The 27,808-nt window shown below is 46.3% G+C and overlaps 2 protein-coding genes across 17 annotated transcripts in view; one reads left to right on the top strand and one right to left on the bottom strand.

The window, feature by feature from the left end:
- The first annotated feature begins 2,198 nt into the window (after positions 1-2,198).
- On the top strand, positions 2,199-14,094 carry PGRMC1 (progesterone receptor membrane component 1). The gene is made up of 3 exons (XM_026702884.2): positions 2,199-2,646; positions 10,555-10,710; positions 12,034-14,094. The coding sequence occupies exons 1-3, from the start codon at positions 2,310-2,312 to the stop codon at positions 12,141-12,143; spliced, it is 603 nt and encodes a 200-aa protein (XP_026558669.1). The 5' UTR covers positions 2,199-2,309; the 3' UTR covers positions 12,144-14,094.
- The window catches only part of LOC113437763 (A-kinase anchor protein 17B), a 23,348-nt gene continuing 8,349 nt past the window's right edge, over positions 12,810-27,808 (bottom strand). For 11 of the 16 annotated variants that reach the window (XM_087941134.1, XM_087941138.1, XM_087941136.1 and 8 more), the window contains 3 exons: positions 26,562-26,692; positions 23,122-23,362; positions 12,810-21,348 (listed from right to left, as the gene is read on the bottom strand). In XM_087941134.1, the coding sequence (XP_087797260.1) occupies positions 19,720-21,348; positions 23,122-23,362; positions 26,562-26,692 (2,001 nt within the window). In that variant the 3' untranslated portion in view covers positions 12,810-19,719. The remainder of the gene's footprint in view (positions 21,349-23,121; positions 23,363-26,561; positions 26,693-27,808) is intronic. The other 5 variants (XR_015745072.1, XR_015745071.1, XR_015745074.1 and 2 more) reach the window with 2 other exon arrangements.

Here is a 27,808-nt window from a genome sequence, read left to right as displayed (position 1 = left end):
CTTCTCCTCTTCTCCTCCTCCTCCTCCTCCTTCTTCTTCCTCCTCTTCTTCTCCTTCTTTTCCTCCTCCTCCTCCTTCTTCTCCGACTGCAAAATTCCACAAATAAAGCAAGACAATTGCATTTTGTAATTTTTCTTTTACCCTGTTCAATTCAAAAATCTCTTCATTAATTCTAGCACTCCCTCGTGTGGGGAAAAAACAGAACTAAAACTCCAGTTATAAAATCTGTGCAACACAAGAGTCCCAAACATCAATACCCCCAAATTTTAACCTCTGCAAATGTACTAATCTGTATTTTTATTTTTTTATTTTGCAAAACAGGTTGTGGACACACAAAATGGTTGCTATAGTGACTGTGGGCCAATCAGAAAGGGAAAACTTCCAGATACATACAACCAGCCAATGTTGTATTAAACAGTGTCCCTCATCTAAAAATGACTTCTACATTCACCCTCGAGTGATAATTAGTAATGCAAATTATGGTTGAAGTTTACCTTTTGCTATGTGCTAATTTTCTATTCATTTTTAAAAAAATTAAAATAAATGTTTAGAAACAGGACAGGGAATATGCTAACGATCAATTGCTACAAGATAGGTAGCAAATAAATTCACATTGATTTGCATTGTATTTATTTGAATTCATCTAAATAAATAAATACAGTGAGTGCCGAGGAACAAATTAAATGTTTCATTTATTTATTAAACACATTTTCTACACTGCCACAATCACTGCAACTCACATTTTGCAGCTTTCACATTTTCCGGTGGGCCCAGAGAGGATACACATAGATTCATAGATTTTTTTTTAAAATGTCCATGATTGTAACTACTGGATAAAAAGGTAGCTGTGGTGGGGAAAAGAGAAACTAGAAAAAGGAGACAAGTATGTGAAAATTGGAAGGGATAATTCAGGGCCCAGCATCAATGGAGCAGGTTAATAGTGTTCCTGCCCTACATTCTCATTTAAAATCATTTTGTTTTTCCCATTATTGAAGTTAAAAACAGCCAGGAGGTTGTAGGATCGATATTGCAAGAGTCTTGAACAGAATTGCATGTAAGGGATTATGTAGATATTCATCCAGATAGTTCCAAAGTTGCCAATCAGGTTTGATTACAACAGGGATGTGGGAAGATGTGGTTTCGGAGTAAAAGGATGTATTCATTCGTTGATTTGTTTGCAACACCAATAGAGCTGCCCAACTCAAAGAATAACTGTTGGAAAGAGTTGATACCATTGAAACACGAATAACATCCCTTGACACCATAGCAGCATCCCTGGACGCCTTAAAAGAAAGATTATCCAACCTTGAAAAAAAAGACACTACGCAAAAACCTGAACATCCAATAGCTACAAACCACATCTCTACCCAACAACCACAACCCAATCCAAAAAAAAAAAAAACATAAGCCAGACAAATAATGAGGTAGACAGAACCAGTAGAAATCCACCCCTGATGAGGTTACCTAGTTGGGTCATGAGATGTCCGCAAGAAAAACCACCAAGCTCAGAGAGCCCTGAGCTTAAAAAATAGTCTCCTTTATTGCTAGTATCGCTTGACAAACAAACATACTGTCCCCAAGATTAATATGGGAACAGACCCCACGCATTAATCTTTTAACCTTGGAAAATATAAAAATATAAACCAGGTTTTTAAGAAGAGATTGGATTGAAATGGTATAGGGTTTCCTGCCTCAGCAGGGGGTTGGACTAGAAGACCTCCAAGGTCCCTTCCAACTCTGCTATTCTATTCTATTCTATTCTATTCTATTCTATTCCTATCCTATCCTTTCTATTTCACCCTATTCCTAATCTGTCCTATCCTTCCTATTTCTTTATATTCCTACCCTATCCCTATCCCTATCCTATCCTAAAAACCTCTAACTTCTGGTGGCGGCCCTAAGAAACTCCACGCAAGCTGCCAAACTGAACCCAAGATTGCATCTCCCATCCGACCCCTTTCAATCTCGCTGCCGCTGATGGCAGAACCGGCCGGCAGGCAAGGCCGGGCGAGTGGGTGGGTGGGTCCCCTCCGGGCGATCTCCGATTGCGCAACCTCCTGCGGGGACCGGCCGCGCGCGCCGCCTCTCCCTCTCTCCCCGCAGCCGGGGTCCGCCTTCCCTTGCGCCCCGCCCCGGTTCCTCCTCCATCTCCTCCTCCTCCTCCTCCTCCTCTTCCTCCTGCGGGGCTCCAGCTCGCCGGACTCCATCCTGCACCAGCGGGCCCAGCAGCAGCAGCAGCAGCAGCAGCAGCCGCCTCCTCCTCCTTCTCCGCGATCCTAAGCAGCCGCGTCGCGCGCAAGGCCGGGGCCATGGCGGGGGACGAGGCGGGCGGCGGCGGCGGGGCGGCGGCGGCGGAAGGCTCGGAGGCCGCCAGCCCGGGCTTGCTGATGGAGGTGGTCAGCTCCCCGCTGAACCTGAGCCTGCTGGGCCTCTGCCTCTTCCTGCTCTACCAGATCGTGCGCGGGGATCGGCCGCGCGCCCAGCCCGAGGGCGAAGAGGAGCCGCCGCCGCTGCCCAAGCTCAAGCGCCGCGACTTCACCCTGGCCCAGCTGCGCCCCTTCGACGGCCTGACCGACCCGCGCATCCTCATGGCCATCAACGGGAAGGTCTTCGACGTCAGCCGAGGCCGCAAGTTCTACGGGCCCGGTGAGAGGCCGCAGAGCGGGAAAAAAAAACCCGTCCCGCCGCCCCCGGGGACCCCTCCCCTTCCCCCGGCCGCCTTCAGCCCCGCAGGGGAGCCGGCCGGGCACGGACGCAGAGTCCCGGTCTCAAAAGGAGCGCAGCTGAGAGCCCCCGGGGTGGGTGGGAGGGGGAGGGCTGAGATCCGTTTGCCCCTGAAACCCCAAGGAAGATCCCCCAAGTTGCAATGAGCTAGAGAGGATCCCCCAAGTTGCAAACAGCCAGAGTGGATCGCCCAAGTTGCAATGAGTCAGAGAGGATCCCCAAATTACAATCAGTCAGTGGATCCCCCAAGTTGCAATGAGCTAGAGTGGCTCCCCAAGTTGCAATGAGCCAGAGAGGATCCCCCAAGTTGCAGTCATCCAGAGTGGATCCCCCAACTTGCAATGAGCCAGAAAAGGCCCAGAGAGGATCCCCCAACTTGCAACCAGATTCCCAGGGTGGGGGATGGGGGGATTTATGCTGAGGGTGAGTTGCAGCTAAAGTAGATTCTTTCGGATTTGAGGATTTGCTTTGTTGAGGATTTGCTTTGTTACGTTAAGTGGGGTGTATCTAAAGATCCAATCTGTGGTTTCTTTTCCTTATCAGATTTCTCCCCTCCCCCCTTCTTCCCAGCTCATTGGCTGCGGGTGGTTTTAAGCCATAAAAAAAAAAAAACCCTTGCTAGAAAGAGAGTGAAAATAAAAAGAGTTCAAAACAGGAATTATAATGGTTGAAAGAGGCAGAGGGGCCGCCTTCAAGCCACCCCCACCTTCCTCCCAAGGTGGGTAGCACACTTAGACACACACGCACACACACACACACCAGCTCAATGGCCAGAGCCAAAGGTCAGAATAGTGGGGGCCAGCCTCACTTCTGGGACACTAGTTGTTCTCCTAGATTAGGGGTCCTCAAACTTGGCAACTTTAAGATTTGTGGACTTCAACTCCCAGAATTCTGGAAATTGAAGTCCACAAGTCTGAAAGTTGTCCAAGTTTGGAGACCTTTGTCCTAGATCCTTGCTAGTGGAAATTCTTTTAGACGGGATCTGCAACATACTTTCCCTGGGTCAATGTTATCAGCACGAGATGGTTTTCAGATTACACTTTTAAGAACAAATGTAGACTTTGACGCGCGCACACACACATACAGGCCTCTTTCTGTTCCTTGCTGCCTGTCAAGGCCATGTTTTTTTGCATTTGAGATTTTCACCGCATATGAACGCACGTCTAGCCGTGCACAATTTATTAGCCGATCCTGCAAAGGACAGTAGTGAGCTATCTGTTCTGTGAACTTGGAGGTTTGAAACTCTGGTGTAAATGAATCGTTTTTTAAAAAAATCATCATCCAGGCATAGTTTTTGCAGAACCTCTTGGAAAAATGTCACTTCCAAACACCTGGTTGGAAAAAAAATGGACTCTGGTCCTACGAAGCGTTTCCAAGTTTATGGTGTAAGAGTGCAAAGGTAATTCTGCGAAATTCTTTTGCTGTCTAAAATGTCCCCAGAACTTAAAATTACCTTACAGTCAATGATCAGGGGCCCCGATAGCATGTGCCTTTTAATAATGGGTGAGGATTATTATCTTATTATTTTATTTCATATGGCGTTTTTATATCCTTGTAAGCCGCCTTGAATAGCCATGTGCTTATAGGGGGCAATATAAACTTTCTAAATAAGTAAAATATTTTGGTTGCAATGTTGGAAAGCTAGTTGAGTCTAGTGGTGAAGGCTTCAAACTGGGAGGATGGGAGTTCTAGTCCTGCCTTAGGCATGAAAACCAGCTGGGTGACTTGGGGCCAGCCAGTCTCCCCCCCTCTCCCCCTCTCTCTCTATATACACACCTATCTATTTGTTTTCTCTTTATCTAGATATCTATTACCTATTCATCTCTAGATATCTATCACTTATCTATTTCTCTCTCTCACTCACTATCTATTTATCTCTCCCTCCCTCTCGCCCCCCCCCTACCCACCTCAAAGGATTGTTGTTATGGGGAAAAATAGGAGAAAGAAAGAATTAGGTATGGTCACTGTCTTATTTATAAAAAAAAAATAAAGGCAGGATACAAATAGGATAAACAATGAACTGAAAAGTGCAATTAGACACGTTGTTTTTGGCTACTATATAGCTTTCCTCCTCTAATGTTCAAAAAAACCAGTGCAGTTCATAGTAATTTTTCCCAAATTAGCAAAGCATGGTTACATGCTAACTCTGGGAACTACAGTAAATCAGTTTTAGAGACATGTTTATGAGAGCCATTTCTGTTTTATTTCTGGCCAACAGGCCCAAGGCAGAGGTGTAATCTGAAGGCCCTTCTTTCAGGTTAAGCTTTGATGAAAATACAGATTTAGAACAGAGTCGAATAGAGCTGGAAGGGACATTGGAGGTCTTCTAGTCCAGGAAAACCTATTAAACTGGGGTTTAATTTTGGAATAAGTCTTAATTCAAAAGCTGCAGGACCCCAAAAAACCAAAGCACCAAAAACTTTGGCTGCAATTCTGCGTTTCAGGTTCAGGCAGCCAGGAACACAACCCAAGGTCAGGCCTTGGGAGCGTATGTGTGCAAAAGAGAGCCAACCCAGTGGCTTTTGTGTTTTCCCATAAAATATTTATGGCCGAGATCCGATCTGGCGTTACTCAGGAACGAGCTGTAACATCGAAAAATCACGGAGACTGAAACTTCTCCGCCAGCCTTTAATCAACCAGGCAGCGTCTTGCTTAAGGCAGTTCTCAACACAACCGCATGTTGCTCTGAACTTTTGCGGTTGTGTGAATCAACCCAACAGGCCCCGGGTGGAGTAGCAGGGAGAGAGAGAAAGATCTCCATTCCCTGGGAATGTTCAACCACGGATAGTGGGGAAAACCCAAGATAAGCCTGGATCGTTGCCTGGGCCTCCCCGTTGAAGAGTATTTCATCCAGTTAAATATAATATTTAGTTTTAGTTTACTTGATTGTCATTGCAACTCATACAGCGAAATTAAATGCCATCTTCCGTGCACATTCTATCTATAAAACTAAAACAAAGATACACCTCCTTCACGTTCTACACAATTGAATTGAAAGCCTCTGATGTTGCAATAATATTGGACTATGTGGTAGAATTCAATAGAGTTCCTGCCCTGGGATAGAAGCTGTTTTTCAGCCTATTTGTCCTTGTTTTTATTATTATCCTGTATCATCTGCCAGATGGTAATAGTTCATAAAAATTGGGGGGTGCCCAGGATGAGTTGGATCTCTGAGAATGTTTTAAACTTTCTTAAAGCTGCGGGAGCTATAAAGATCTTCTAGAGAGAAGAGATGGCAACCAACAACCATCTGGGAAGGGTGTCAGCAGTCCGTGGCTCTAGAGCCACATGAGGCTCCTCTGGGCCCTCTGCTGTGGCTCCCTGATGGGTGATCCCACCACTGGCTGGCCCCGACTCTCAGCCTCCCCTCCCAGTCTGAGAAGGTAAAACACAAAAAAACAGAAATGAGAGGGAGAGAGACCCATTTCTCACAAAAGCACCAGGAGCCACAAAACCTGGGTAGGCCTGGATGTGGGTGTCATGTGACCGAGTGGGAGTGACGTTGAGTTGGCCACGCCCACCCAGGTTTTGTGGCTCCTGGTGTTTTCTGTGGGAAAATGGGTTCAAATGGCTTTTTTTCTGAAAGTTTAGAGTTGCAGATCCTTACTCTGAGCAATGGCATTTAAGCCTCTGGGGCGCTGTCCCATCCCGCCCCTGTGCGATTGGCAGATCAGACACAGGGGCAGTAATATAATTTAGCATGGGTGCGTGCTGGAAACAGGCCTTTCTGTGCCAGGTGCAGTTGCCAAGCCCGCCTTCTGCCCCTCTCCTCCAATTTCCATCTCAATCTCACGTCGTCTAACCAGCCGGACTTGTTCTCTGAGAGGGATCATCCCTTCCCCCCACCCAAGTCTTAAGGAGATGGATCGAAAGGGTGCAACGTTGCCTTTTCCTTTGGTGCTCAGCTTCTCTTTCGCCACTCCGCCTTCAGCTCCCTTGTGGCCTATGGGAAGACGGGAGTGGTGCATTGCACAAGACCAAACAGTTTTGCCTCAAAGCCGCCCCCCCCCACGCCTCCCCCTCCTGTTCTCCCTTTCAGAGATTAGGTAAGGAGCGAGGAAACCAGAACTGCTGCTGGGAGCTCTTGGCAATCCTTATGCAGTGTTGGCCAAACAAACAGGTTTTCTCTTCCCTTCTCGCACGGAGATGTTTACCCAATCTTTGCAAGCTATGCAAAGTATGTTTCTGTGCCACCTGATTGTCTCTGCTTTGGGAAGTGAATCGTAATAACGAAGAAGGGCTCCAGAGCAGGATAAAAAAGGCCAAATGCAGTCTAAACATCTGGCTGATTATGCGGCGAGCTGTATTAAGGGATGACTGTCAAAGGCATTGTTGATATCCTAATCTTCACAAAGCTGAAGGTTTTTAACCTGAGTTTCAGAAATATGTTGTTGGTTCTCTTTCTTGCAACAATGCCATTGCCTTTTGATATCTATCTATCTATCTATCTATCTATCTATCTATCTATCTATCTATCTATCTATCTATCTATCTATCTATCTATCTATCTATCGAAAAGCGAAAGACCCCTCACGCATCATCATAAAATCTCCAGAACCATAAAGCTTACAAACTTGAACATTGGCATGTTAGTTCCTCTTGGCTTCTAGGTGCTCGCTGAGAAAGGATTTTTTGAAATGACTATCAGAGCATTAGAATTTTGTATATTATTATTAATACGCTCTGATGCTAAGGAGTTCTACTCCCCCTCCCCACCTGAAAAGAAATCTGTTCCAAGTGCAAAACACAAGCAGAGGAGAGGAGTTTCAGTTGTAGTTTCACAGCATCAAGCAGCTTTAGTACAGAACAGTTGAGCTAAGCCACGCCCAGGCTCCTTGCTGTCTCCTTACTCACATAGCAATTACTGTTTCAGTTTCCAAACAGCCCTGAACTATCTCACACACTGATAGGATGCTAGCCAGATAAGTACTGATGGATGCTGATAAGCAGAGGCAGATTTTTTTCCCTTATTTTCCTCCCCAAAAACTAAGCCTGACCACATAGTTTTGTAGCAAAGCATGGCTATCGAGCTAGTATATATATAAATTTTATTAATTTTCTATTGTTTACAATTGTAAACTCTCTGGATATTTAATTTGCTTAACAATACAGATCCCATTCTTAATCTCCATCTCCGCTTTTTTTTCTAACCGCTGGTAAAATAAGTTGCATGTTTGATAATATTCTGTGTCTACTTTCAGTTTAATTTTCAATGTAAGTCTGTCCATTGCTGCACAAACTACCATTGGCTTCTGAGCATGTTTTCCCCCCACCCAATGTTCCTGAAACCCTGAGAATGTCAAGGCTAACTAAATTCAACTCCATCCCATCTAATCCACTTTTTTCGCCATCTTGGCCAAGGCTGGCTAGATGCTCCCACTTAGCCGAGCTTGGAACCTGGAGTAGCTGAAAAGCAACCAGCGGGGAAAGAGTTAAGCATTCTCTCTCTCTCTCTCTCTCTCTCTCTCTCTCTCCTCTCTCTCTCCCTTCCTCCCTGATAGTTTTTTCCCCTTGGCTTTCTAATATATCTCTTCTTGTTTTCGCCACATCTGATTGTCCTGTGCATGAAAAGTCACCCATCAGTTATGCCTATCTTGCGTCCTTGATACGTATCTCAACTCTATTGTGTATCTTGAGCGACGGGCAGGCAGATGAAGTGTGCAGATTGCAAAGAGAGTAGGAGTGTCAAACTAAAGGCCTGCGGGCCAGATATGGTGCTTTATCTGAGGGAATGTCTCTTGCCGGTCACATCTACCTGGCCCATTACAGAGGGGAGGGAGGGAATACTGCGGGTCCCATCCCTGAGGGAGATAGCTCTAGTGGGACCCAGAAGAAGAAGGGCCTTCTCTGTGGCAGTTTCCTTTCTCTGGAACATCATCTCCCCCTTACCTGCACTGTGCCTCAAAGCTGATTTTTCAGCTGGTTTGAGGCCTTTTTCAGCCTCCCAGAGGCTTGGAAAAAGCCTCTGCAAGGCTTTTCAGGCCAGATAATAGGCCTGTTTCATCACTTGTGGTATTACAGGAAGTAACGAAACGGGCCTATTTTTCGGCCTGCAAAGGCTTTCCTCAAGCCACTGAGAGGCTGAAAAAGGCCTCAAACCAGCTGAAAAATCAGCTGTGAGGCGCATGCATGCGCAGTGAGGTAAGTTTTCCTGTTTGACTTGTGGCACGCATGCCATAGGTTCGCCATCACGGGTATAGAGGTAGTCATCGACTTAAATGTTCATTTAGTGACTGTTCAAAGTTACAAGGGCCTGGAATAAGGAGCTTGTGAACCTTTTCTCACACACTTGCAATCTTGGTAACCTTCCCCCCACTCCCTCTCCCCCCCCCTCCCGGCTCACATGATCAAATTTCAGATTGCTTGGCAACCAGTTCAGACTTATGACTGTGGTTGTGTTCCCATGGGGGAGGGGGGGTCACGTGATTCCCCCTTTTGACAATCCAAATCAACGGGGAAGCCAGACTTGCGTTGACAACCGTTCGCTCGATGACGGCAAGAAAGGTCGTAAAACTGAGGCCAAACTCATGTCTCGCTTAACCACAGGAATGTGGGGCTCGGTTGTGGTCGTAAGTCAAGGACCACCTGGACCAAAATATAACAGTAAAATTTCTGTTTGTTGGGGGGGTCAGTAGCTAGAGAACGATTAAAACATGTTGACATTTCCAAAACCCAGCAACAATTTGTAAGAAGGAGCAAAGTTACTGATTTATCTTTACTGTTTAAAGTCCTTGATGGATCCAGCAAAAATTGCAGCCTTTAGAAAAAAAACCAGCAACTTTTTTTTTTTTTTTTAAGCAAACCTTTGCTTTTAAAATCCTGCGTAAAGGTTAGGCCCGTTTACCCAAGAACTGGAGGCTCCAACTTTAACAAGACTTTCCAAGTAGGGACATGGGTGCCTCTGTTCTGGCGCAGTGGTTAGAGGGCAGTACTGCGGCGCTACTTCTGCTGCCTGCCGGCTGCCTGAGATTTGGCAGTTTGAATCTCACTAGGTTCCAGGTTGATTCAGCCTTCTGTCCTTCCAAGGTGGGTAAAATGAGGACCCAGATTGTTGGGGCAGCTATGCTGACTCTATAAACTGCTTAGAGAGGACTGTGAAGCCCTGTAAAGCAATATATAAGTCTTAAGTGTGATTGCTTGCAAAGGAAGGAAGGAAGGTGTGGGGAGGGAGCAAGGGAGGGAAGTGGTGCAGTTGTTACAATGCAGTATTGCAGGCTGACTCTGCTCACTGTCAAGAGTTTGAGTCTCACCGGCTCAGAGTTGATTCAGCCTTCCATCCTTCCGAAGTGGGTAAAATGAGGACCCAGATTGTTGTAGGTTTACTCTGTAAAACTGCTTAGAGGGGGCTGTAAAGCACTGTGAAATGGCATATAAGTCTAAGTGCTAGTGCAGGCTAGCTCTGCCCACTGCCAGGAGTTTGATCCTGCCCAGCTTAAGGTTAACTTAGCTTTCCATCCTTCCAGGGTCGGCAAAATGAGGACCTAGATTGTCAGGACCAAGTGTAAACCACTTGGAGAGGGCTGTAAAGCACTGTAAAGCGGTATATAAGTCTAAGGACTATTGCTACCTTCCTTCCTTCCTTCCTTTTCTTCCATTAGAATGCAGTATTGCAGGATAATTCTGCCCACTGCAAGGAGTTCAATCCTGACTGGCTCAAGGTTTGACTCAGCCTTCCATCCTTCCAAGATGGGTAAAATGAGGACCCAGATTGTTGGGGGCAATAGGCTGATTCTGTAAACCACTTAAGAGAGGGCTATAAAAGCACTGTAAAGCGGTATATAAGTCTAAAGGGCTATTGCCATTGTTCTAAGCCTGGGCTGTTCTCCGCAGAGGGACCTTACGGCATCTTTGCTGGAAGAGACGCTTCCCGTGGCCTCGCGACTTTCTGCCTCGATAAAGAAGCTCTGAAAGACGAATACGATGATCTCTCCGACCTGGATGCTACGCAGAAAGAAACGCTGAGTGATTGGGAACAGCAGTTTACGTGTAAGTATTTCAAATTTTGTCTGGGTTGAATTGGGGATTTGAAAATGGTGTGTGGAAATGGCCTTGGGAGAGGGAATGGTCAGAGAAGAGACGGAATAGCCCACAGCTGCGTAATGGGCACAGACTCAGGGGGGAATCTCCCTTGAAATAATATAAAATACTGGTAGCTGGGGTATTAGATTTTGACAGAGGTTTGCTCTCCCAAGCTTGTTTCAATTTAGTTTCTGGACGTTTCGTTATCAGACTAGGTAACATCATTACCAGAATTGTCTTCTATTCTCCTTAGTTTATAAATACCTTGTGTGGTCATTTGGTCATTTGTAGAATGTAGAATAACAGAGTTGGAAGGGACCTTGTAGGTCATCTAGTCCAGGGGTCTCCAACCTTTTGGACCTCAGGGACCACCAAACTCATAATTTTAAATCCCACAGTCCACTAATATGAATTTCGACTGACGATGGCTTGCTGACGTTGGTGGGAAAATCGGTCCCATATTTCCAGAGCTGTAGTAGTCACAGGACTGGCCCTTGGGTCATCCTGGAGAAGCTGCTCCTCCACCCGGGTGCACCGGCCTGCCATGGACTGCAGGAGCTGCTCCGGGATGACCCAAGGGCCAGTCCTGTGACTACTGCAGCTCTGGAATATGGGGACCGACTTTCCCACCAACATCCGCAAGCCACTCTGGGGCAGATTTCCTTTCCCTGCCTTTGGTCTTACCTTCTAGTTCCACCTTACGTAGCTCTACTCAAGGTTTGTGCTCGGCTAAAAGGTGGGGGCCAGCAGGCGGGCAGGCCATGTAGGCGGTGCGGCCTTGTGTTACTACACAGCCTGGATTAATTGCTTTGGGGGGGACATTTCTCTGCGGACCATCAAAATTTTCTCACGGACCACCAGTGGTCCCCGAACCATCAGTCGGCGACTACTGTTCTAGTCCAAGCCCCGGCCTAGGCAGGAAACATCACTTCAGACAAATGATTATCCATTCTCTTCTTAAAAACTTCCAGGGTTGGAGCATGTACAACTTCTGGAGCCAAGTTGTTCCACTGATGGTTGGTTGTTCATTTGGAGCTGTATCAGCTGTTCAGAATTTAAATATAGCAACAAGTGAACAAACGATCAACTCCCCTAACAACCCAAATTTGGAGCATAATTGTCAAGGACTAACCGTATTCTTTGCAGGCCATCTAACGTCTTGTGGAATCCAAACAAAACCAGTTGCTTTTGGCTTTACTGTGTTCTTTGGGGAGGGTAGAATTCGCTACGGAGTTTGTCAATACCGATTGAAATAATAATTCTTATTTCGTGGCAATTGTCTTTATTCAGTTAAATATCACTACGTCGGCAAGCTGTTGAAGGATGGGGAGGAACCGACGGTCTATTCCGACGAAGAAGAAGAAGAAACGAAAGATGTGAAAGACCGCAAGAACGATTAGTGAATTGCACCAAGGAGCCTCCTGACGCTAGCTGGTTTCTTTGCTTTTAATTTTTAAGGGACATTTTGATCATATTCCTCCCCCTTCTATTTTTCCCTTTTCCTACATCCGCCGTTTTTAGAAATATTAGTACTTGCAGTGACATTGGTCGCAACACTGCACTTTTCAAATCAACGTTCCTAAGTAACTCAGTGCTAACTTTTTCCAATCCAAGACGAGGGGCCTTGGAGGGCAGTAGAACAATGGCCAAAACTGGTTGGTGGTACGTAAAGAACCTCACCAGCTAAGCGATGGCCATTAGGATCTCCCTTTCGTTTAATGGCACGTTGCAGGATGTCACTCGGAGGACCTGTTGAACGGACATTGCAATGTATTTGAAGGTTGACCCTGGACCCTGGACCAGAAAATTATCTCCTCGTAGGAGATGACTTGCTTTGTCCGTCAACCCCGTTAGGCTTAGTGGGTGTTCAGGAAGGGTTCCTTTACCTTCCCGTTTCCTGTTTCTTTATCGTTCCTTTTACACAAACTTGTCTTCCGCCTGATTGTCTATCTGTGTGCATCCTTTGAATGAACTTCATCCGCTGCGAAGGCCTCCACATGTGCATTTTCTGCGAGGGTTTTTTTATATCGTTTCAGATCCTTGTGAGTGCAAAATGTAGTTGGTGGTTTTATTTTCTTTTTTTTTTTGTCATCGCTAATGTAGCATTGGAAGCGGTTGAAAAGTGGGTTTTATATAGATACTTACATCCAACGGACGGGGCCCTAGCTTTTGAAGCAGTATAACTTCCTCTTTTTTAACGCAATCCTTTTATTAGAAAACAGTCTCAAGATAAGAATTAGTATGAAATGTGACCTCATTGTGGGCAAGCAGCATCATGGGCGCAAAGTGGCAGGAATGAGATGAGGGGCTGTTCTTGGGAAGGCTCCTAAGACGTCCGGCTCCATTTTTCCTTCAGGGACTTTTGGGTCAGCCAGGTTCTGATCAGGGACCTCCTTGAGAGCATGGCCTTGGTTGTGTTCTTTTAACCTCCGGTGTCAGCTGAATTTGATGGAAGGCAGGCTGCACAGCGTAATTCTTTAAAAAGAAGAGGCTCGTGCTTACTGCAAATACCAAAATCGCGGCCCGAAATCACTTCCTTTTGAGGAGGAGCATTATCAACTTTCAACTAGGCTTATTGACGGCGGTGCATATGTAACAAGTGAGTTGTTGGCTTAGCTGCAACGCGACCATCGGGGCTCCCTTACAATTGGTGGTTAATTGTAAGCTTTTAAGATCTTGGCAGGATCTTACTTGCAGGTGCCAAGTCGTCAAATATTCCTTGATTTCAGATAAATAAACCCAAGTTTCACTATAGGATGATGGATCCACTGCCCAAGTATTCTCGGGTACATTTTTGGGTGCAGTTGAGATTCAGTTCGTTTCGTGTGGTCGTTCGCAGCGTGAAATCGGCCGGATTTAAGAAAGTTAGGAAAGGACTATGGAACCCAGGAAAACCGTTTCAAAGGAGTTATTCCCGAGTTGGTTTCTTTTCCCACCCTTTTTATATACTCACCATTTTGTGGGACTCAGAACAGTAGGGAGCTCTTCTCCTTTGCTTCTTAAAAAAACACTACTTTTCACAACAAGCAATAAATGTTGTAACTTTGGACTTCTACCTTTGTTAAATGCAAAGTACAGAATTTAGATTTGTTGCCTATTCCCTTTTCCCCAAATGTACAACCTTCTTCATTGCTTGTTGCCCTAAAGACGATTAACTGGCTGAAATTTTGTGACCTACCTCTGGGCTTTGTAGGGTGTAATTAACAAAAAGCTAATTTTTGTAAAAAACTGCTTCTTTCTAAAGTCACCATTCTTGCAGAATTGATGCTGAACAATGTTTCAAATTCAAAGCCGGGATTGGTTGTACTTGCTTTATTTTTAAAGGAGAGGAAATAAAATTTTTCCTACAAATGAGGTTTTCTTTTGGCTTTTAATATAGGACGTGCGGAATTTAGCATTCCAAAATCACCTGGGAACGAAAGGTGTTTAGGATGGAACCTCTTCTGCAGGGCTTTGAACTGCTGCTGATGTAATGCTAAGTAGGAACCATTTCAAATTTTTGGAAGACTCATCACACACACAGCACATTGCTCAGTGCCAAATGCAGCCTTAAAAGGCTCTTTAGGTATTTCTTTTGCTTTTAGATGAGTAGCTTGCTTTCTTAGCAGGCTCTGAATGGAGTTGCCAAAGGTACAAACAGACGGATTTCTGTGTTTAATGCAATAAAATTAGCTTGTTTTTGCTCCTTAAATCTCATTTTAGATGGCTGCAATTACGGAAATAAAACGAAGGGTTCAAAAAGGCTAAAAGTTCTGTTTTCTTGCAGGACTTTCCCGTGTTAGAAACCACATTTATTAACCTCTTTCTAAACAACGATTAAAAAAAGAGAAGTGCTCTATATCCCAGCGTCTCCTCCTTTTACAACGTGCTCAGGAAATCTGATAAAATCTCGAGGTGCCATTGTTTTTTTTAGCTGCCTCTGGCTGAGCATGAGATAAGAGGGTTGAGGATTCTGACACATTTATATAGGTGACACCCCCAAAAAATCTCCATTTCAAGATACTGGCAGCAAGGAGGAGAGATTGTGTGGGGCAAGAAAGGCCGTAGGGGAAACCACCGGCCAATTTTGCAAACAAAGAGGTGGGGAAATTTGGTGGAGAAATCTAGCACTGATGACGTTACATTGCTGAGTAAGGAAACGTCTGCAAGAAACAATAAAAGCTCAGAGAGCGCCAAGGACCCCACAATCCTCCTCTTCCTCCTCTCCACAAACCCCATTCCCTGTTAGCACTGATGACATTTACCTAGTTGGATAATGAAGCATCTGCAAGAAAACCACCAAGCTCAGAAAGCACCAAGGACTCCTCATTTCAACCCCTGAGCTACAAATATTCTCCTTTATTGCAACCAGCGCGTACTTAATACCCCAGTGGTGGGATTCCATTTTGTTTTACTACCGGTTCGGTGGGTGTGGCTTGGTGGACGTGGCAGGGGAAGGATAGATACTATAACATCTCCAGTCAGAAGTGGCATTTGCCGGTTCTCTGAACTACTCAAAATTTCCGCTATTGGTTCTCCAGAACTGGTCAGAACCTGTTGAATACCACCTCTGTCATGCTCGTGCACCTAATGCGCAAGCTCAGCTTTCCACACATCAGCTGATGCACGCAGCCAATCAGATGAGAGGATAAAGAAAAGCACAGGAGCGGGTGGGAGGGCCAATCCTGCGCTTTTCTTTCTCTTCTCAGCTGATCGTTGGAGGCTTTTTTTTTTTTACTTCCGATCAGCTGATCGTAGCAATTTTTGCTACTGGTTCCGATGAACCGGTCCAAATCAGTAGCATACCACAATGCAGGGAAACCTTTATTTATCCCTTGGGCTTCTATGCTGCTTCAGTTTTCAATATTCCGAATGGCTTACACACACACGTACACACTCTTTAACGTAGTTACAAGTCAGCTCTGATGTGATGTCCGTGAGACAGCAAAGCGTTCCAAGCTCCTTCCCAGCCCGCTTTAGATCATAACGCAGTATTTGTGAAGGGGTGTGTGGGTCAAGTCTAATGAAATGATGGAGTAGGTGCCGTGTGGATCATCGTTGCTTATACACTCCATGAAAAAGTGGGGTGTTCTTCAACATCCCCTAAGTATGTGGATCACCCCAACTTCCCTTCGACTTGTACACGGTTGGACCTACTTCTACAGACCAGGGGTCTTCACACTTCAAAACTTGACAGCTTTAAGACTTGTGCACTTCAACTCCCAGAATTCCTCCTCCAGTCATGTTCGCTTAGGAACTCTGGGAGTTTGAAGGCAAAAAGTCTTAAACTTGTCTTAAAGTTTGAAGACCCTTGATATAAACCTGGACTCCAGCTACTGGCCGTTTTCTCCTAGGCTCAGAGACATTCTTAAAAATCAAGTTGCTACAATATTGGCCAGGGGAAATCTCTTAACCAGGGCGATTTTAAGACCTATGGACTTCAACTCCCAGAATTCCCCAGCCAGCAGAGATGATGTTTCACCAACGCATAAAGTTCTTTCCCAACCTAGTAGTCCCTTCAAGATGAGTAGACCTCAACTCCCAGAATCCTCCACAATGATCACGTTGGCTGGAGAATTCTGGGAACTGAAGTCTGCATGTAGCGGGGGGCGGGTTGGCTAGATTGAAGAAAACTGAACTATCAGAAGATTTTCTGGAGTTTTAACTTTTGGGATGAGAGAAAGGAACCACTTAGGTATCGGCGGGAGGGGGTGGAAATCCACCTTTTATTCCACCATAGGTAGCTTGGACTGCCTGTCCTTTTGATTATGATGCTTAGTCCAGTAAGTCCTTTCCCAAAAGCTGGAGAATACAGGTGTGTTGGGAAGCTGCATTCTTCCCGGGTCTGTCAGGCTTATAAAATAGGTTCGGTGATTTTTCCAGTGAAGGAACCAAGCACTTTTTAAAAGTGAGCGCAAATGTTTTATTCAAAAAGAGTATGCACGTCTGCAAATCAGTTCCAAAGACGAAAGAGAGAGACTCGAAATGGAGGAGGCAGGGGGGAAAAAAACCTGGAAATTGAGTCTGCAACGAAAACAAACATCACCGCAGTCCCTGGAAGGATGTTCCTATAAAACAAATTTTATTCACAGCTAACTTTCCATTGGATCCAGAGGGCTAAGAAAACAATGCGAAGTACAAAAAGGTCTTCATAAGAGAAAAATACTTTTCACTCACCCACTCAGGAAACGCGTTTCTTTTCCCTCACCAGAGCGAAGAAGAAAAGGTTAGCTTTCAAGAGTTTTCAAGTTGGGATGCTCAAAAGCCGAAAGAAACCACCACCGAGGACCAGCGGGACACAAAAAAAAAAAAAACAGCCTTAAGCACAGAAAAATCCCTGCGTACTTTTGGGTTCGCCACTACTTTTTATCGGAGCCAAGTTCAACAAACGTATGCTAGCTAAGTCATATCAAGTAAAAAGTACCATGACATGGAATAAATAAATCACATTTAAAGTGAAGCGGAAACTGGAACCAAAATGGAAATTCTTCTCTTAGGAAATTGTGTCCAGGGTGAGACACCTTCAGAACTGGCCAATCCACCAAATTGGGTGACGGCAATTTAAGGAGGGAGAGGTCCCTAAAGTTGGTGTTTTTCACCAGTTCTGGGTTTGTTTCACGCAACTTAACACCACCCTGGGTTTTTTTGTCTTGCTTATGGGATTCCCAAACATCAACAAAGAAGGGTGTTGTATAACTCCGTTTTTACTGTTCAAACCAACTTTTGTTCAACGGATGCCAAGGTTTCCCTGAAAAACCTACGTTGAGTCTTGGGGGTCTTCCTTACGATCAAACCCACCCAAAACCCCCACCCTGGTTTTTGCAGTCACTGAATCAGCACCACACTGACAAAACAAAGGGAAGCCCCACACTGGAGGAAGAAGCCTTGGGAGGACTTCCCTGGAGCTGAAAGCGAGGTCAGCTCAACCTAGCTCAGGTGCAAAAAAAACCCCCTACTTTCTGGGCACAGTATGTTAAATCAGGACCAAAGTGGAGGCAATGAATGTTTGCAAGGTGAGCTCCTGCTGTGCTTTTTTTTTTAAAACCAGACAGGGAGCCAAAGGGGATTAAATGGACAGAAGCTGCAAGCTGGAAATACCAGGTCCATGATGGTGAACCTATGGCCCATGTGCCAGAGGTGGCACGCAGAGCTCTCTAAGTGGACACAGATGTTGTCACCAGCTGCTCTTCTGGTTTCTGGCATGCACAGGCACACCAGCTAGCTGGTCTCCAAAAACAGGCCATTTTCAGGCTGTTTTTCAAGCACGAAAATGGACTGAAAATGGCCAAAAAACAGACCAGTTTTCAAGCTATCTTCAGGCCAAAAACGGCCTGAAAGACAGTCTGAAAATGGCCAAAAATGGCCCCCCAAACCAAGCCATTTTTCAGGCCATCTTGAGGGCAAAAACGGCCCAAAAGATGGCTTAAAAATGGCCAAAAGCCAGGCCATTTTCTGGGCCATCTTCAGGCCAAAAACAGCCTTAAAATGGCCCAAAACAGCCTTAAAATGGCCCAAAAAAGCCTTAAAATGGCCAAAAACACCCCCCAAATCCATGCCATTTTGGGGCCATTTTCAGCACAAAAATGGTCCAAAAATTGCCTCCCAAATGGCCAAAAAACAGGCATGCACACACCAGCCAGCTGGTCTTTCCGGCACTCACACATGGACCGGCCGGCATATATGTGCATTCTGGTTTGGACACTTGGTGCCAAAAAGGTTCGCCATCACTTGCACTAGGTAAATTTAATGCTTTTCTAGTTCCTGCCAATTTAAGCCCCTTCTTTTAAAGACGCTGTCAGTCCAGTACAGAGGAAGGGCCGATACCTTCATCCTATCAGCGTTTCTTCTGCCAGACAGGATCCCACGGCCATTTCCAGGGATTATTTAGATCAGCAACGCAGGGAGAGCCAGAGGAGTCCTGTAATTCTGAAGGTCATCTAATTCCATGAGATTAAAAAGGGTCCCCCCCCGCTCCCCCAGATCAAAAACTAAAATGGATGAGTCAACGCAAAGCTTTCTTTGGGGCGGAATAATGTCAGACAGCAACAGGTTGAAAAACTGGGCATCTCGGTTATCCGGCTTTCCAAAGGGGGAATCAGGAAGTTGGCAGAGATCAGACATAGTTTCACCCTGGATGAAGCTGCGTTTTTTTTTTCTTTCTAATCTCGTTAAATTAGAAAACGCTTTCCTTTGCCGACGCTTAGAAATATTGTATTTCCTCTCTCCTGCCGTGTTCTCTTTCTGACAATATTGGGGAGACACTCAGCCTTTGAATTGGGAGGGGTGGGGACTTGAAAAAGATTTCTTGAACTCCCAGGTCACACACACACACACACACACACACACAACTTCCCAAATTTTACAGTCGTTCCAAAAAAGGATGGCGGTGTATGGACCTCGAGGGCCGGGAACTGCCACCCTGCCACCTATGTTTTTATGACGCTACAAGTGTCTCACTCATATGGCTCTTCCTTTTCCAGCATGCAGAAGAGACCCCGCACCCCAAAAAAACTACAAACACAGACACACGCACGCACACGCACTCTCTCTCTCCAACCAGCCCCCAAGGCAAATATAGTTCAGGCTCTGCAGCGAAGCCCTTTTTAGAGGGTTGTATAAAACGACCTAAGGTGAAACTTCTAACCCGAATATCGTTTGCAAGGTCCCCCACACCGAACTAGCGTTCTCCCCCACCATGGTTTGCCCCGTAGACTGGAGTCCCAGCACGAGCGGAGCTGGATTATTTCAACGGGGAGCGGAAGGCTGTCCTCCCGTTTCCGGCTTCTTCTCAACTGGAAGGACTGCGCAAAGCAGGGGAGGAAGGCAAGAATTCGAAAGAGGGTAGGGGACTTTCTTGTTTTCGGGAGTTGCTCAAACCTGCTCGAGGGGCCGCTAAACGTCGGGCTGGCCTGATCTGCCGAGTTCTTTGGAGGCCACCTTCCTTCGCCCACACACCCCGCCATTTCTACTCCATCCCTGAGCTCTGCCCTCTTATTATCACCTTTCCACCAGGCGCCTGGAAAGCCTCTGCCCGTCTTCCGCTTTGCGCCTTCTCTCGCCGACGGCGCCCACGTTCCCCTTCCGTGTCACCCGGGGAGCTTCCTCCTGCAGCGGAGAGGCACTAAAATGGATGAGGTCTTTGATTTCGATGGTCTCCTCCAAGGCAGGGAGAGTCCTGCATTTCATGTTGGGACGGATGAGCTTGCTACATTCCCTCTCGATCTCGCTGAAGGCCTCCAGCCCTCCGCGGTGGTTGGTCTCGAGGAACGGCGCCTCCTCGTCTAGGAAGGCGCTGTCGGAGAACCGCTTCCTCTTCTTCTTCCTCTTCCTGCTGAGCTCTCTCTCCTCTTCGCTGGACGGCCACTGGATTGGGGGCTCTTCGTACCAGAGCTTGCCGCTGGATCTCTTCAACCGTGTCTTAGGCTTCATTCCAGGGGAGCCGCAGCATTCCTCGCCAGAGCAGAAGCTGCGCGTGCTACGTCTCCCTTCTTGGTCCTCACCGTCCATGTTCCGGACGCGGATCAAGAGATCTTTGGCCTTCTGCTGGTGGGGAGGCCACATCTGGTAGCTCCCTTGGTAGCCTCCGTTCCTTTGCTCTGACGGGTTCCGGGGCTCGTTAAGCGCCTCACTGAAATACTCCGAATCGCTGCTGATCTCCTCCAGCAAGTCTTTCAGTTTATACATAGTGGGAGAGGACAACGCCACCAGTTCAGTGCTTTGTTCTTGGGGCATTTTCTGGTGAGCGGTACTGTTGCTTCCTGGCAGGGGACTACGCGAGCTGTCCGGCGGGGAGCCGACGCTCACCTCCTCTTCCTCCAGGGAATCGTCCCATTCTCCTGGGTAACCTCCGCTAAACTCTCGAGGACCCGCCTGGCCTTCTGCGGCCTCAGACCTTCCGTCGATAATTTCCCAGGGGTCACCTTCATCGTCCTCTCGAGACTCATTCTCAGGGAGGTCCGACCCTAAACTCTCTTCCGTCCAACAGTCTTCGTCTCTGTTCTTCAGTTTGACCCGGAAGCCGTCCCCGGAACACGACACCACCCTGTTCCACCAAGAGGCATCCGACGGGCTTTGCGGGCTGGTGCAGATCCGTGCATAGCGGGGCGTTTGGTAGTAGTTCAGTAAATAATGTATGAATTCCTCTGTTTCGTAAACCTTTCGCTTCTTTGCCTGAGCTGCCTCGGGAGCCTCTGCAAAGGACCCCAAGTGAGGTCTCAGGTAATCCCACCTGTCGGGGGACGACTCGATCGCTTGGCAGTCCTGAGTGACCGTCACTTGCAGGAAGCCAGCGGCAGGAAAGGGGTGGGCATCGTTCTCCGTTAGGTGGCTGGTGACGGCCCTGGAAGCGGGTTCGTTCGGAAGCGCTCTCCCGAAGGAAGGAGGGGAGGGAGGGAACTCTTCAGCCAGGAATGGTGCGTCTTTCTCTTCGTCGATGGCGACGTTTTCCAGCAGGTCAGAGGGACAGGTGGGTTGCGTCTCATCCTCCACTTCTGGATGTTCAAGGTGAGGCTCATCCGTCTCTTCCTTGTGTGCGTCCTCTACGTGTGGGGTGGAGAAAGTCTTCTCCTGTTCGGGTTGAGACTCCGGAAGACGGGCCTCGGTTTGCCCAGAGGACAGCACAAAATTCTTGAAAAGAAACAGAAAGACAAATGGAATTACTGCACAACAAAGCAAAAGAAAATTCTAGCACAGTCTAACAACGAAGATCTCGCGTGCAATTTGAGTTTCGTCCACCTTGGTTAGATGGAGAACATCTACATCGCCTCATCTCTGGGTACTGGTAAAAACTGGATCCATTTCACTGGCTCTCAACCCAAGGAAATGGGGGGAAAATGGCATTGTTTTAAACTAGACAACTCCAGACTCGTTAGATCATTGTGTCAGCTCTGAGATTCAGCTGCCAAGCATGAAAAGCGGGATGGAGGAGTTGGAAAGTTCAAGGTGATTTTGTATGTCACATTAAGAAATTCCAGCTGCAGTTAATTGGTTCTCGTGATTAATGAAGTGTAGAAGTGGGAGGAGAGAAGGTGGATTTAGCGTACGGGCACGAAAATGACTTTCACTTTTGGAAGTGCCTTAGAAGTACCAGAGCTGTTCCTAATAAATCATTTGGAGATTATATTGTCTTGGAGTGTCTGATTACCATGGATAATTTCTGGGTGCCTAACATATAGTTTCAGAGATATCCTCGATAATGGTAGAGCTTCTAATCTACTTGGTAAGTTCTTTTAAAAAATTCCAGGAGATGCTCAGAGGAGTATCTGCCTTGAAGGTAGCCCTTGCTGAACCGTAGAGCACAATTCAACAGATCAGGAGGTGACCACATGAAATGCTTTATGACAGGGATGGTGAACCTTTTTGTTGTGGCGTGCATTGCACCCACAATACAATGTGCCCTGCTCTCCCTGCGCATGTGCACACAGCACCCCTGGCCCGCTCCTTATCTGCACTGCGTATGCGCGCGCCTCCCAACTTTTTCGGCCCATTTGAGGCTGTTTTTGCCCTCCCGGAGGCTTGAGGGAAGCCTCTGCAGCCTCAGGAGGCCAAAAAACAGGCCCGTTTCAGCATTTCCGGTATTTCCAGAAGGCCCATTTTTCGCGTGCCATAGGTTCGCCATCAGGGCTTTATGATACTCATATTGTGGTCATAAAATGCACTACGATAATGTTGATGTCGTAAAACGTTTTGTAAAATTTGCCAAATTCCAGTTCCACGGGATTCATGGTTTTGCCTCCTGTTTCGCCCAGCGAAAGGTTACAGACGTGAGAGTTTTAATAGTATTTTGATAATGTCCTAATACAATTCTTCTTCCTTCATGCTCTTTTGAGTGGAAAAGATACAATGCAATCTCTCTCTCTCTCTCCCCAATACTTTTAACAAAATCCAAATTACTCTTGTTTGAGGAAACGCATTCTTAGATTTCATCGTCTTCTTTTAATGACCCCGTCACCCCTTGCGGGGTGGAGTCTGGGCAACTGAATGGAGCGGAGTGTTTACTGGCCGGATGCCCTTCCTATTGCCAGTGTGGAGTTGCATTCAGCAGATATATTCTCATGGTACCCAGAGAGAGAAATATCTGCCTAGGATCAAACTCACAGCCTCCTGAGACGAGAGCTGCAACCTTTAGGCCACCGCACCGCTCTTCTTAAGATTCTTTGATTTGATTGGATTTCTGTAGCCAGCCAATTCAACCTTGTGACCCTGGGCAGCTAAGATTATAAAACAATTAAAGCATTTTGAAGAAGCAACTGGAGCATATTTAATGGCTACGTAGATCAAACTACGTTTTAAGGCTCAATCGCTTAAAATTCATGAGCCTAAAACTTCTGATCTCCCCCCCAGAAAAGAACTGAAAAATTCAATAAACCCTTTGGAATATACGTTTACAAATATTCTTACTTTTATTTGGCTTAGCAGCACTGTCAGGAGCCTGATGGACTCCACCCTTCTCTGGGCCAGGAGGTACTTTCTCTCCTCCCATTGAGGAAGGTCTGGAGAATTCAGTCTTTCTGCAGCTGTTACTTTCAGATGCTTCCTGGGGCGTTTCTCCTCTCGTTCGATCCGCCTTTTTTCTCGCCTTTTGATCTTAAACCTCCTCCTTCCTTCTCCACTTTTCTTGTCTTCGTCATCCCGTCTTTTTCTAGGCGATAAGGACAACCACTTAGAGGAATATACCTATCTGCAAGCACTTTGCAGGTTGTTCAAAAAGAGTAAAACGAGCCCCCATTGTGAAATCTAATTGCTACCGACATAAAAAAAAAAAAAAAAAAACGCCTTGCAGATTTCCAAGGAGATATAAGACAAGCTGGAGAGAAATTTGAGCTGCTCCGTAGAGAGCTGTGATACTCCTACCAGATTAAGATATTAGCAGATGTACACCGAGGCCATGCTGACGCTCCCAATTAAAGCTTTAATCCTTTTCCAAGGACATTTGAAATTTACTTCCTGTGTGGGATTCTTTAAAAAAAAAAAAAGTATCAGCTGTACAGAGAGTCCTATCTCTCCAACTCAGAGGTCACGCTGCTCCTTTTTCTGTTATCTTAACTGTTTCTAATCTAACTTCTCACCCGAAGAACTGTAATTTTAAGGGCAGCTGGCCTTGTAAACAGCTGAACTCTTTAAAGAGGAACGCAATGCTCGGCGTCACAACTCCCATATGCTTTGACTGAGAGGAAGAATCTGAGGGACGACCTTGGAAACAAGTAGAAGCCCTGAGGTTGCTTATCTTGCTTTTAGGGGAACAACAGGGTGCAAACAAAGCTCAGAAGGGTCTAATCAGTGACAGAAAAAGTCGTCACTGGCCATCACAAATGGAGCAGGAATTTTTTCCAGAAAGAAATCCGTGTGTTCGAAAGAAAATCCTGGCTGCCTCTTGGGTGTGATTCCTTGTCTCTTGTCTCTTTTAAGCAGTGGTGGCAGATGTTCCTTCTACATCAAGGGTCTTCAAACTTGGCAAGTTTAAGACAAGTTGTGGCAATTTGTGGACTTCAAACTCCCAGAATCCCTGAGCTAACATGACTGGAGGAGGAATTCTGGGAGTTGGAAGTCCACAAGTCTTAAAGCTGTCAAGTTTGAAGACCCCTGTTCTACATCTAGGGGAAGGGTCTTCAAACTTGGCAAGTTTAAGGCTTGTGGACTTCAAACTCCAAGAATCCCTGAGCTAACATGACTGGAGGAGGAGGAATTCTGGGAGTTGGAAGTCCACAAGTCTTAAATCTGTCAAATTTGAAGACCCCTGGTCTCCATCTACAGCATGGAGAAGGGTTGGGTTATTCTGGTCCTGCCGCCATCACCTCACCTCGCTTCCTTGCGATTCAGTGATACAGCAGACTAATACACATAGTCCTTGACTTACGGCCACAGTTGTAACTCGTGACAGTCCTTCACTGGGTCATCTAGCAGACTTGAGGAAACAGCATGTCTGTGGCTAACTAAAGCGGTCTTTAAATGAGTTATGCCACAATGGTGAAGCAAATACAACGTATTGATGTATTTATTTTTTTATTTATTCTCATGTTTCTTAATCGACTCTCGCCCTCTAGCAGAGGTCTCCAAACTTGGCAGTTTTAAGACTTGTGGATTTCAACTCCTAAAATTCTGGGTGTTGTCTTAAAGTTGCCAAGTTTGGGCATCCCTGCCTTATAGTCTCGTTGTGTTGTTTTTTTTTTCCTATTTATTATTTTACTTCTGTTCTGTTTTACACTCCTTTCCTTTTCTTCTTTTGAATTATTGCAAGGCGCTTAAGAGGGGCCCCACAGGGAGACAAGCGGCCGATAAATTTTAACAAGTAATAATAACAGTTATTATTTTCTCAGCTTGGGAGACACTATTTAAATCCGTTATAATTTTGTACAAAGCGGGTAAACGCTAAGCAATCACACGATCTGATTCAGCCCCAAGGAATAAAAGGCCTGCATTGGATAATACTACAATGGTTGACTGGTTGGAAGGATGGGAGCAGAAATCCCTGTAAGCACTGCATTTGTCGAGAGAGTTGCAAAGCTATTTTGGTCTGTAACATAACAACTTTTGTTCCAAACCCAACGGAGTGGGCAGAACCCTCCCTGCAGAATTTAAAAAAAAATCAGCTAACAGAGCTCAGGTGTACTTATGTCTACAGGAATCCACTGGGAGAAGCACAGCAGACTGAGAAAACAACAGTATTATAAAGTTACAAGCAGATATAACAGTCCACCCTGGATTTTAACAGATTAGAAGAGTTGGAAGGGACCTTGTAGGTCATCTAGTCCAACCCGCCACCCAAGCATTTCTGACAAATGACAGTCCAGTCTTGAAGCTCCCACAAGTGCCTTAAGAGAATGGCAGCAACTGAGAAAGTGAACTACAAGTGAAACCAGCGATTACCGGTATACCTATAATGCTGGGTTGCAACCTATTTGCAAACTAGCTCTCAAATTATTACAGACTTTGAAATCTGTTCATTCAGACATAAGTCACAGGTCTAGGTATCAACACAGAATAGGAGCAGTTGACCAGCTGAGTTTACTTTTTGCCTTGATGTTTGGTTGCAATATTTGCCAGAACTTCTTAGGAAGTTAAAAAGTAGAAATAGTAAAAAAATAACAACAACAATAATAATAATGCAGTGTGCACAAGGTAACACCCTCACTCAACTTTGAACTATTTAGTAATGAGAATACAAACTCTCACGATAAATAAATTAGGTGGGATGGCGTGGAAAACGTTTGCTGAAATCTCAGGAGGCGAGTAAGCGTCCTGAGTAAGATTTCCAGGAATTAGCAGTCTGTTTTTAACTAACACGATGGAATTGATCCTCTGTCTCTTTGCTAGCCGACCCAAAATAAGTGATGGGAAAACAGGGCAACATAGACGTACAGGCTGCCGGAATTTCTGTCGCCAAGCACGGAGGCTGTTGAAATGAGCCACATCTCATGATAACGACCCGTTGTTAAGTGAATCAAAAGGTCGTTAAGCTGGCTTTCCCCGCTGACTTGGCTGGGGAGATGACAAATGGCGATCTCATGTGATCCCAGGGATGCTGCAGCCCCCGCTGTAAATGCATGTGGGGGCTGGGGATCAGTCTCATCGAAACTTCAAACGGTCACTAAATGAATAATTATAAGTCTAGGACTGACCTGCATCTTCTTAGTCTAAGGAGACCATCGTGCCCCCACCCCCTAAAAAAATATATCAATGCTCTTGGTCCACAGTTTGAAATGCAGGGAGGCCCAGCGTGATTTGGGCCTCGTTGACCTGTAACCTGCTCGCTTCGGATTTCCACACCTGCGTGTCTTAACTTAAAAGAACGCTGAACGCGAACGGCTGGATAACGAAAGGGAACGATTTGAGATCCTCACCTTTCTGTCCCTTTTCTTCCTCTGTTCTCCTCTCTCTTTCTCTCTCGCTCTAGGCCTTGGAGGGTTAACCTTTCTAAGGTTCTCTGTTTTATAGCATTCTCACTGAAATGATTAGTGGCGTCAGGCGTCACCTGTTTCGAAACAGCAACAAGAAAGTGCATGGCTAGTTCAAACTATGACGTGGTCACGTGACCACGGGAGAACTCCCGACCGTTGGAACTTCAAGCCCGATCGTAGGCACTGTTCTCTCCTGGGAGGTCTGTTGTAACTTCGAGCGGTCGCTAAGCAACCGATCGTAACTCGAGGATTACCTGTTCATTCAAGGAAACTAGCACCCATCCGTGTCAGAAGCACATTCTGGACGGCTGCTGATGCGCCTCATAATTGCGGCCAAAGGTTACAGGTCGTCCTCAACTTACAACCGCAGCGGAGGCCCCAATTTCTTTTGCTAAGTGACACATTGGTTATGTGAGTTTCGCCCCATTTGATCAACTTCCTTAAGCGAATCACCGGGCTCGCTCAATTGGTCACATGGTTGTTGTTAAGTGAACCTGGATTCCCCCCCGTCAATTTTGAGACCGTCATAAATACGAGTCGGGGGCCCCGAGCAGTCGGAATTCTGAGCACGTGACCACGGGGAGGCCACAACAGTGTGAAACCTGGTCGTAGCTTCCCCCCCCCCTTTTTTTTCAACGGCATTAACTTTGGAACGGTCACTAAACGAATCGCGGCAAGTCGAGAACTACCTGCCATGTGTAAGCATGACGGGAAGGTGATGGTGGCCTTGCAAAGACTGGTTTATGGGGGGGGGGGGTGGAGTTTTATTTGGGGGGGGGATGGAACAGCACCACGTCGGATAGGAAACAAGAGCTGATGAGCGTTTACCAATTCCAGACTCGGACCAATCGCTATTTCTGGCCTAGTTTGGAGTTTCTTTTATTTTTGTTTTGCAATCCTGGCTTTGAGACACAGGTGGTCTTCAGCCGGTTCGGACCAGTTCTGGAGAACCCATATCAGAAATTTTGAGTAGTTCAGAGAACCGGCCAATCCCACCTCTGACTGGTCCCACCCCCCATCTATTCTCCACCTCCCATTGAGTCCCAGCTGATCGGCTGGGTCTTCCTCGGTTGCCCTGCAAAGGCGAACGGAGCTGGAAAGCAGGTTAGTGGGGTGGGGAGGGAAGGGGCATTTTGCAGTATCCTTCCCCTGCCACGCCCACCAAGTCACCCCCACTAAGCCACACCCAC

Source organism: Pseudonaja textilis, chromosome 12 (assembly GCF_049901715.1).
Source record: "Pseudonaja textilis isolate UNSWEBS1 chromosome 12, rPseTex1.2, whole genome shotgun sequence".
Taxonomy (NCBI): domain Eukaryota; kingdom Metazoa; phylum Chordata; class Lepidosauria; order Squamata; family Elapidae; genus Pseudonaja; species Pseudonaja textilis.
This window is presented reverse-complemented; position numbering and strand designations above follow the sequence as displayed.

Coding starts and splice junctions, on each gene's coding strand:
- PGRMC1 (XM_026702884.2), top strand. CDS start 2,310: ATGGCGGGGGACGAGGCGGGCGGCGGCGGCGGGGCGGCGGCGGCGGAA. Junction 2,647..10,554: donor CCGCAAGTTCTACGGGCCCG/GTGAGAGGCCGC, acceptor TGTTCTCCGCAG/AGGGACCTTACGGCATCTTT. Junction 10,711..12,033: donor TTGGGAACAGCAGTTTACGT/GTAAGTATTTCA, acceptor GTCTTTATTCAG/TTAAATATCACTACGTCGGC.